General features: G+C 43.4%; 1 protein-coding gene across 1 annotated transcript in view; it reads left to right on the top strand.

The window, feature by feature from the left end:
• Positions 1-9,239: 9,239 nt before the first annotated feature.
• The window catches only part of runx2b (RUNX family transcription factor 2b), a 2,830-nt gene continuing 643 nt past the window's right edge, over positions 9,240-11,426 (top strand). The window contains exon 1 of the mRNA XM_056581895.1: positions 9,240-9,408. Within this exon, the coding sequence (XP_056437870.1) occupies positions 9,240-9,408 (169 nt within the window). The remainder of the gene's footprint in view (positions 9,409-11,426) is intronic.

The raw sequence follows: 11,426 nt of genomic DNA on the forward strand, positions 1-11,426 counted from the left end.
TTCATAGTGGGCGGTGTTCCAGACAAAACACAATTTATTTCTTACTTCTTAAATGACTGAAACTTATAGATTTAACATCCCTCAAAGCTGTAAGAGTTCTACATGATTTATACATGTTTTGATGAGAAACATAAATCAAACGTTTTGTATACAGTTTGTTTGTTTACAGTAACATTTATATCCAAGGCATCCATAACTTGGTCAAGTCACCATACATGGATTACAAACTTACATTAAAACTTCACTGAAATGAATCCATACCCAATCAAAGGTTTCCATAACCTGGGTCAAGTAACCATGCATCCAAAACATTGGCAGAATGTAATGCTTTTAAGTGGTAGGTTAAGGAAACAGATGAAAAGCATGTAGTTGATGTGGTTTTATCCTGGTATTGGCTTCCTTCACTTTCCCTAACAGGTTGTCGTTTATTCTCTTGCCAGAAGGACTATGTCTATCTAGACTAGGCTACTTATAAATGTTTATGAATATATATATATATAATTTATTTTTTTCTTTCCCAAAGATCATATTCGGGGCTAATTAAATAACATCCGAGGCTTTATCCCCGAATAACACAGGGACGCCACTGCCTTAAGCTAACGTATTTATCCACGATAGCAGACACTTTAAATAATAGTTATAATTACATGCAACTTATTTCAAATTTCAAATAGTATACTAGATACATACAAATATATATAAAGGAAAATATACGAAAATGAAATGGCTAAAGTTAATGCAAAATTATGATAGTCGCGTACAAACAGTCTAATCTCATTGCAGTCTTTGGAAGTTAATTCTGACTGTTATCTTCCACAGCTTGACATAACACATCTCAGGAAGTGGTGGTGCTCCACTTTGTTGGAGAATCTGAAGGGTATAGTTCTTCTGTACGTTTTTTTTTTATTACATCAATATTAATTTAAACAAAAATTAATAAATATAAAGAGAAAAGTCGATTCTCTCGAGCTTTCAATTCAATCCTGTTATTTGTTAGTTTTAATCCGACTGTACATTACTTTGAAAGGATGAACCTCAGTTTGTGATTTAGACCTCACTTGACCTCCCTCCCAGAGGTCCAAGGTGCAATGTTTTTTTTCACCACTGGGATGCTGACGGCGTTACCCGCCTAAATCTTTTTCCTCTGGCGGCACTTGGTCAAATTTTGGGTTCCTAAATTGACCCTCAACTGTCAAAACTTTGAGAACCCCTTTTGTAGACCAACTTCGGAAAACTGTAGTTCCACCATAGAAACGCTAGAGGTCAGCAATACTCCCCGTCGCGCAATGACGGCGGTTAGGAAAAGTGGAGTCGAATTCATTTTAAACAGCGCTGTCTTTTCCTATGTTAGAAAGGAAGCACATTTTCATCTCTCCTTGACCCGATGAAGTTTTCAGCAAAGGTTAAGTAAAGGATAGGAGATTTGACTATGCGTAGAGGAATAGGGACACAGCTAAGGAGTCTCACCGCGTCTGCCATCTTGTCGTCACGGGACAGCACTTGGATGTTGGATGTCCATGTCCTACAGGCTGCAGTGAGACATTACTCCCCGAGTCCCGCTCTGTCTCATCATGGACTTCAAAACTCCCTCTCTCGTTGCCCCCACATAGCCTCTAGGAAGCAGAATCGAACACACAAGCTGTATTACCCTCACATAGCCACTAGGAAGCAAGACCTTACTGAAGGCTGCAATAGCTACTCCATCCACAGAAGGCAGCACCTTTAGACAGGTGGGGAAGCTGAGACAAACTGACCAGTAGGAGACGATATTATGCTGGACTTCATGAGGATGTGGTTGGGAGTCAAAGATTCCAGGCTTGTTGGATCACTAAAGGTTACATGGAGGGATTTAACCGTTCGCATCAAAATATTCCACATGTAAAATAACAAAAAATGCAGTTTTTCATTTCATATAGAATATCATACTAATATTTTCCATTTTTGAGGAGTAGGCCTATTTCCAAAAGAATATTTAAGTTTTGTTCCTTCAGAGTTTGTTTCTGAATAGTTTTTCAGCCATCATTACCAGGGGAACAGCAGGAAGTAAATACATGGGGTTTTATTCTGTAATTTAATTACAGAGAGAATTGTGCATGGATAATTGAAAATAAACATAGCAGCATATATTGTTCAATGATGAGGAGGATAAGGAGATAACTGGAGGATTAGGAGACGGAGGGGGGAGAGTAGGGAGAGGAGGACAATGGGGGAGGGAAATGAGAGGGGAAGAAGAGACAGATGTCTGATCGTTTGTGTTCATTAGTTTGTTGAATAAACAAACTGGGAGTACATCCAGTTGTTTGTTGAATAAACAAACTGGGGGTACATCTAGTTGTTTGTTGACCGTTTCCCTCTGCATGTCTATGGAGATGTTGTGCATAAAGGCGGTGCAGGCACTCTTTGCCCTTCCATGTGTAGGCTATTTATTTATGACCATTTATAAACCACTGCAGTTCCCAACCTTTGCTTTGGTGTATGAACACGCATTGTATGAGATGTGTTCAAACGTCATTGGATGGATGTGATCATCATATATGCAAATATTTAGTTATGATGGGCTCTTAAATTTCCCAAACAGGACACCATTTCGTGGGGAAAAGCCAAAAAGGCATGTTTAATCCAGAACATAACAAAGTCTCTCAAAACACAAATAACGTAAAACCTTGGAGGAATCAACGGTCCCCACCTTCGTGGGTGGAATCCCGCCACCCACGAGGACCGGTCTCTCCGTGCAGGAGCTCCAGGGCTGGGCGAGCCCCGAATGAGTGGAGAAGCGGGCTATTTAAGCCCTGCTTCTCCACCTGTTCCTCAGGTGCTCTGAATCTCCTTAATTGGCCTGGGCCGGGTTGCCACACTCCTCCACCCTTTGCCGAAGCCTCGGGTGGCCTTTCGGAGGGGCGGCGGTCCTGCGCGCAGCATGCCTGCTTCCGCTGCCGGCGTGGCTCGTTTCGCGGGTCGTCTCCCGCAGCCTCGTCTCCGGCAGCCTCGTCTCCGGTGGCCTCGTCTCCGGCGGCGGCGTCTCCGGCTACGTCATGGTCTGGTCTGGGGGTGGCTTGAGGTTGGCGTTCCCATCCAAAATGGCCCGTAGCTCGGTCGAGTTGCCCGCATCCTTCACCATATGTGGCAACCCGGCACGGTGAGCGAACCACCTCCTCCCAAACAGGACACCATTTCGTGGGGAAAAGCCAAAAAAGGCATGTTTAATCCAGAACATAACAGTCTCTCAAAACACAAATATTGTAAAACCTGGGAGGAATCAACGGTCCCCTCCTTCGTGGGTGGAATCCCTTCACCCACGAGGACCGGTCTCTCCGTGCAGGAGCTCCAGGGCTGGGCGAGCCCCGAATGAGTGGAGAAGCGGGCTATTTAAGCCCTGCTTCTCCACCTGTTCCTCAGGTGCTCTGAAAACTCCTTAAGTGGCCTGGGCCGGGTTGCCACAACAGATTCTGTATTGGTTTTACAAATAGCCTATACATGCAGAGTTAACCACCTGTATACGCAACTACAGGCAGAGTGTAACCGTCAACAGAAAAGGTCTGCAAAGCTACATACAACCCACTCCCAGTGTATGCAGTTATTATTGTTGTACTGCATAATATAGAATTGGATCCACTATGAGTGTTATGCAACACTACAAACAACGTTCAAGTAATTGACGCGAGTTGCAATAGTTTGACTTGCATGTCAAAATCGTCATTGTATATCTCTTATATACATATTGCATATTCTTATCTGAGGGGATGATTGCTTGTCTTTAAAATGAAAGTCGTTTGACCAAGAAGCTTGCTAGGTTTGTTGTCCAAAAGGTTTGTTGTATACAAAAACCCTTTGTATACCCAAAGGGTATACAAAGGTTACACATTTTGGACTCTTTCGACCAAGTGCACTGGAACATAAACACATTTTAAGTAAGAATTAGGATTAAAAATAATTATCCATTTTTATACCGTCAGAAATAAAGTCGGAGTTTGACATAATCCAATATCTGGGTTGTGATGTCAAACTAAGTAAATCCTTTGTGGTATGGTCGTCTCCTGCTAAGTATGACTTATCGAACACAGGTTAACAAACAGTTATATTGGGAGTGGGCGGAACGGTAAGTAAGCCACGTCTACATGTTCTAATTTACACAGGTATACCTTTTGCTCTGTCTTGGCTTAAACGAAATGGCAAAGTGCCCAAACTAAATAAAGAATCAAAGAAAAGAAGCGTTCCCATTCACAATTTGTTTAAAATGTTATTTAACAACACAAGAGCTGTTGCCACATAATCACATCCACAAATTTGTCTTTAACTTATCTCTAAAATCTTTAAAACCTTATATGGTGCTATCCATTATGCGGTGAAGAAACCATAACTGTGGCTAGCTTGAAACATGTCATCAGAAATAGTATAGACTATAATAATTTGTACACCTTCTCTAGGCTTCATTGTATATAGGCCTACCTATACAATGTAGCCTAGCTACTGGGGAACAAGATGTGAAGTTATGGAAGAAAGGGGTAACAATTCGGGATCTTACAAATTAAGCATACTAGTTATCTTTTAACGAGCCAACTGGGAATAGGCTACCTATTATTTCACCACAGGAGGAATTCCGAGAGATCAGCGAGAATTTGAAAGTGGGCGGAAGACAATTGTGCGCTGCAATAAAGATCGTCCAATGCCCATTCACAGCACTCACACAATGAGGCTGCGTGTCAGCCTGCTGCGCACAGTCTGTGCGCCGGTGGTGGGTTGGTTTGCACTGAGTTGACTGTCTACTTAAAGTCAGATGGATTGGACAGCTCTGTGACTCGCCGCGGCTCGGAATGACATGATGTACTTTGTAAATATATGAATTACAACATACTGTGATCTTTTTCTTTATCCCAATTAAAATGGATATGTATTCGTCTAAGCTGTCCCCCGTACTGGATATAGGTGTTGGGGTGTTTCTCTTCGTTATTGGTAAGTTTGTTGTGTTTGTTCGTTTTTTTGTTGTTGATGTGACATCTTTTGCTGTTCGGACTGTATTTGAGTAGTCCTATGCCATAGCTGTTTTTGTCATGGGTAAGGCAGGAGCTTTTAAGGGTTTCGAGGGTTCACACTCTAATTTCAAGGTTTTACTTACTCCAGAGATCGTTTTGGTACCCCACCACCCCCCACATTTAGAAACAGTGTGATGATGCTTTAGGCAATGGAATAGACTACCTTTATTTTGGGATTACCTGTGTGAAAATAGATGCATCTAATTAAAAGTCAGATTTCATTATGACTATGACTTCATTGTGACTTCTCTGTGGAAAAGCATTCCACAGAGAAGTTTCAACGTTTTTGACACTCACGTCCTGGACCTGATATGTCCAGTAGTGCCTATATTTTAGTGGTCTGTGTAATCTTAACTCTTATCAGCTTGGTTTTTCGGTTGCATGCGGATAAATATTGAGGCTGGCTTACGTCAAAATGGTAATAAAAAATGGTTCCATGATGTAATGGATATGCTACAAGCCTAACAAGAAGAAGATTAGTTGACATCCTACACTTGGATTATGGAAGGATTATGTAAATTGTTTTTCCATATTAACACATTCATCGTGGCATTTCATGGGCTGGTTTCTATTTCAACGGACACAAAAAGTCGCTTTATCCAAAGCGAATTTGGAAGTCGCTTTGGCTGAATGCCCCCAATCTTGTGAGAACCACAGCATCTCGCCCAATTTGCCTCAAGCAGCAACCGATATAGGAACAAATGTCCTCTTATTTTGGTTCGAACCCACAGTTTGATGCATTGATTGGATTCACCAGTGTTCTTATCTGGGAAGATGAACTTGATGATCTGGTCAAGAGCAGTCTCACAAGATAACAAAAAACACCTTGTTTTCACACTCTACCAATTATGAAAAAAAGAAAAAGGAAATATAACTCTTAAAATGTGAAGGACATGTAGTTATTATTATAGTTATTGGATGATACAATTCGTGCGCTAATGAAATAGACCACTGTTGTTCCCTTGATCCCAATTAAGATTATAAAAACCAGTTTAGAGGGCGGTGTCCAGCGTGTGAAATTATGGCCGCTGCTCACATGCTCTCATGGTGGAGCGGTTGGCTTGGTCAATGGCTTTTTCTTTTTTCTTCCATTTTTATATTAACCAAAAATAAAAAAGAGCCATTTCTGTCCCTTTTTTTTTTTTTTTTTTTTTTTGAAACGGCGACAGACCGTCTGAAGCTCTGGAAAAAAAAAAAAAAAAAAACAGGTTTACTTTGTTGATGTTTATGTGTGGGCCGTACTTCGATTTCACTACTGAGGAAGTTCTTCATCTTACATCCTTTTTTTCTGGTGGTGTCTCTCTTTATTCTTGGGCATGTGCCGGAGTTCAAAGTTGACTCCTCATTTCTTCTCTTAACGGACAACTAAGAAAGAATTATCAGAGGCATTCGAGAGAATGCTGTGTCATGACGCCCATTGTTTCTTTTATATTGTTTTCTAAACACATTTTATTGGAAAGACAAGGACATGAAATGAGCAAGCAAGATCAAGGCTGCGAGATCCAGGCTGTGTATAGTCATTATATCCTCTAGCCGACTAGCCGTACAGTCAAGCATTCCTTTATAGGCCTACCATAAAGGAAGGTGTCCTGGTGTCCCCTACACCTGAACCTCGGGTGAAGCACACGGAATTTAATGGGATTTCAGTTGATTACCATTAAAACCTTCACCGTTTACATAAAGACAACATTTTAGAATCAAGTTAGGATTGTCTTCTGTAACATACAACCCCCCCCCCCCCGCGTGCACACAAACGAACACACACACTGGTAAGCGCATTCACACAAACACACTGGTTGAACTGCTTGAGGTCTCACACATAGCCTACACACAGATCGCATATAGCTGTAGGCCTACTGCATAAGGACTCACACGCTAGTTTGCATATTGCAAACTCCAATGCCATTGAAAATATCTTCATAGGTTGCTCGCTTTTAAATCCCTTCAGGGAACTCATGAACCAGTTTTTGACGCGGATTGGATTAAACAATCATTAATTTGGTCTGTTGGTCAGTCCATTAATCAGTCAGTATCTATCGTCCATCTAACCTTCTGTGCATCTGTCCGTGACATCGATCCATGATCCATCCCCCCCTCTCCACACCTTGAGCCCCAACACCAACACTATCACCCAACCCACCACCACCCCTCTCCTTCCAGGCAGCAGTTGTCAGATTCCCCACCTGTCATCTGCCTCTGCTTCACCGCTCCACAATCAAACCCGGCGGCTAGTGGTGTGTACTTCAGGTGGTGTGTACTTCAGATGGTGTGTACTCCATCGCTCCAATACCTTGGCTCCATCTCCTCCGACCGACTACAACGCATGGAGCTCTCCCAACTCGACCTGGGCCACAGTGCTATGCTTGGTTAACCAATGTTAGATGTTTGGTATCAGTTGTTCTAAAAGTTTATTTATTAAACTTTTATTAGTCGGAACATGAGTGGCCAGAGTCATGAGTGATCCAGTACCCTGTAATTGACTGTGGGTCGAACAGTTTGTGTCTGCAGCTATACACAACAGTCCCTTTCTATTCGATGTCATGAGCTCTTAAACCGCCATAGTCTGTTAATTCAACCGCCGGTTCACACGTTAAAGTTACAAAATGTGACATTGACGCAGAGCGTTTAAAATGTCTACTGCGGTCCAATCACAATACGATAGTGTTTTCTGCGCCCACCCTCCTCCTCCCGCTCAAGCGGGTCGCCAGGTTGTGTACACCGAACGAGCACCAGCCCAAGCAGGCAGGCGACCGCAACATTATATTTTAAGAATTCTATTTTGACAATGGCAAGCCTACACTTTAAGGGGATCAGCTTATGTATACATTTGCAATACATTTATTGGTGGCAAATTATAAACCAGGTCAAACCCTTCTGGGCTCTAAGCTGTCTCCGTATTTCAAATGCAACTCTAAGATCCAATGTTTAAGCACGGCTCTGCTCGTGGAGCTCTTTTGAAGTTGAACATCCTTTTAGGTTGGGTAGAATCCATTACAATCTCAGTGGATTTAGTTTATTTGCTTGCTATCCTGGCAACAGCTGTGTTTTTGTGCCAATTTGTTTTATATCTGGCCACCCAGGATATTCAGAGAATAGTATATCCACACACAGGCCACTCCAGGCCAGGAAAACAAACGCTCCAACCTGAATGGAAATTGAAGAGGAGAACATAATGGCCATCGCAACCTGCCAGGTATTTTTTGAAAGTGCCTGCCCTTTTCCAAAAGCCTCTGATCAGCTCCTCACCACTGATGTAGGTGAGAACTTTGAGATATGAATGTGTGATGATCTGGAGACCAAATAGATAAGCATTTGCATAAACATATTCAATGTATAAAAAAAGGAAATGGATTTCTCATGAAGCCAAGATGGCTGTGCGTGATTAGACTGTAAGTGCGGTGTTTGATGGCCTCAGTGTTAACTCTTCAACATTCAACAAGACACTCTCGCTCCTTCTTATTCTGTGAATATACACACACATGACGGGCGTGATGAAGTAGCCCCCTTTTCAGTTGGCGGTGATTGTTATCGGAAAGGGCCAGCAAATACACACACACACACACACACACACACACACACACACACACACACACACACACACACACACACACACACACACACACACACACACACACACACACACACACACACACACACACACACACACACACGCTCTTTGTGTGTGTTTCAAATAGTATGGAGATGAATGTGTTTGCGTTCCACTGACTCATGCTTGTATAATAGTGTGGCCAGCATTAGATCAGCGTCCTAAAACATTAATTTGAGGTTGTGTTAGCAAATTTGCGTCACAGCGCCTTACATCAGTACTTTCGTTCACACAACAGCACGCGATACATCAACATCTTAGCCCGCACGTGTCGAGTGGCGTCGGCGCGTTATATTTATGCTACTTATAACACAGTCCATATGGTTGTGTTTTCGAAAATTGCAAAACACTGAACGCAAAACGGGCCAAAGTAATACAAAGCCACCTGTTAACCCGAAAGATGCAAATCATGGTTTATTTCTCTCTCTCCCTCCATCCTTGTCTTCCTCCTTCCTCTCTCCTCTCTCTCTCCCCATAGCTGGACTCTCCATTGTCGGCAACGTCCTGGTCCTCGTCGTGGCTTACAGGCGGTACTCCAATATGAAGCCCCCCGAGATGCTGAGCATCAACCTGGCCGTGACGGACCTGGGGCGGCCATCTCGATGTACCCGCTGGCCGCCTTGTCGGCGTGGAACCACCGCTGGCTGGGGGGCGACGGCACCTGCGTCTACTACGGCCTGGTGGGCTTCTTCTTCGGGACGGCCAGCATCATGAACCTCACCGTGATGGCCGTCGTGCGCTTCGCAATCTCCGTCAATAAACTGTCACCCAGTGAGTAGACTTACCTAATTTTTCTGCTTTTATTATTGAGTGAGATAGTGGAAGGTATGGGTGGACATGCAGCAAAGGACAACGTGCAGGAATCGAAGCCGGGTCGCTGCAATCAGGACTGAGCCTAACATGGTATGCGCTCTACCTACCTACTTAGATTAATGCTGTGACGACCTGCACTGCCTATTGGAATAAATGAAAACAAAACCGTGACACGTAATTTGGGCCGATAAAGCATCAAGGCGTGTGATGTGACGTGTAATGAAAGAAAGGTTTATCATCAAATCGTTGTAACATGAAAAGGCCGCTTCAATTTCGATTGTGTAACCAGCCACAAGAGTCCCTCTTTGATGAAGCAGGGCATCAAAATCCTGTTTTCTCCGAAAGCCATTCACAGGGCATGCCGAATGCTTTCAAAGCTCTTCTTGATGATGTTGATTACATCTACTGCAGCCTGAGAAAATCCTATCCTATATATCCCATAATTAATTTCATTTCGACCTGGGATTTATTCATTCTGGTGGAGGAAAAGCCCCCCCCCCCCAGTGGAAGTCATCTGATTAGCAATCGTCATGAAGGGACAGCAGGATGTGTGTTGGTTGTGTGCGGGTTTTATAATCAAAGCATTTTTTTGTGGTTGCCTCACACAACCTGTCTTGAGGAGGCGCCTCGCATCCTTTGCCACTAATTAACGGTTGCTCCTTTTGCTAGGGAATTATTATTTTGCCCTTTTCTTTCAACGTGTCTTTTGACCACTGAGATTCCTGATCCGTCTCCAGGTGATCCGTCAACAGGTTTTTCGTTTCTTGGCAATTGCACGATAAGATGCAAAGAGTGCTGTTGTTTTGACCCCAGCTTGGGGGATCTGTGGCTGCTGCTGCTGCTGTGTAAATGATGTCCCTTACAACCTTTCATCCCTTCACGGCTTATGAAATCCTCCTTTCATTCACTCTCAGCGGTCCGTCTCCTAACCTCCTGACCCCAAGGATGTCATTGAGATGAGAGAGAGAGAGAGAGAGAGAGAGAGAGAGAGAGAGAGAGAGAGAGAGAGAGAGAGAGAGAGGAGAGAGAGAGAGAGAGAGAGAGAGAGAGAGAAGAGAGAGAGAGAAGAGAGTCTTGCTTTGCTGTTGACATCACATAGTAACAAGTTAGAGTAAACAACCAGGTTGTTTGTATTGTATGCACAGCATTCTTTCGTAAGAATTGAGCAAGCGTTAGGTAGTAACAACACATCTTATAGAACATCCTCAAAGAGATAGAGGGGTTCAACATTCTGAGTCTCATATTATGATATTGTTATGTCCTCAGGGCATTTAGCAGACGCTTTTATCCAAAGCGACTTACATCGGTTAATACACACATTGATACACCGACAGCAGAGTCAACCATGCAAGGCGACAACCAGCTCGTCGAGCAGTTAGGGTTAGGTGTCTTGCTCAGGGACACAAACACTCGGTTAGACAAGACAACTGCTCTACCTCCTGAGCTAAGCCGACCCACTCATTAATGAGCAGGTAATTGTTAGTCTTGGCCAACATCTAGATTGTCTCTCATGTCACTCTCTGTCTGAGAGACATCTAGATTGTGGACATTGGAATTTGAACCAAGAACCTTTTGGCTAGCCACATGACTATCCTAACCTGATGTGCCACATGGCTTTGTTACACAGAACCATCAAGGAATTCATTCATGGAAGGCACTTTCCAAAAATACCTGGCAGGTGATTGGGTGACCCATCTATCGGGTATCACGTTGTTCAACCAGTTCTTCATGCTGATCGATCCGAACCACGGGTGGTTTCGGACATAAATGCACAACTTGAAGTGCAGTCGTATATGCACGATTCAATCAAACCGTAAAATCATTGTATGTGCCTGGTGTGAACCGGTGAATGCTTTGTGTCGTTTCTATAGGGGCAGATCAGCCGACGCACAGTGAAGATACTGTGTGCGTGGATCTGGCTGTACGCATTCACCTGGGCCATGCTCCCCATCATCGGTTTGGGAAGGTACGCCCCA

This window comes from Gadus chalcogrammus, chromosome 21 (genome assembly GCF_026213295.1).
Source record: "Gadus chalcogrammus isolate NIFS_2021 chromosome 21, NIFS_Gcha_1.0, whole genome shotgun sequence".
Taxonomy (NCBI): domain Eukaryota; kingdom Metazoa; phylum Chordata; class Actinopteri; order Gadiformes; family Gadidae; genus Gadus; species Gadus chalcogrammus.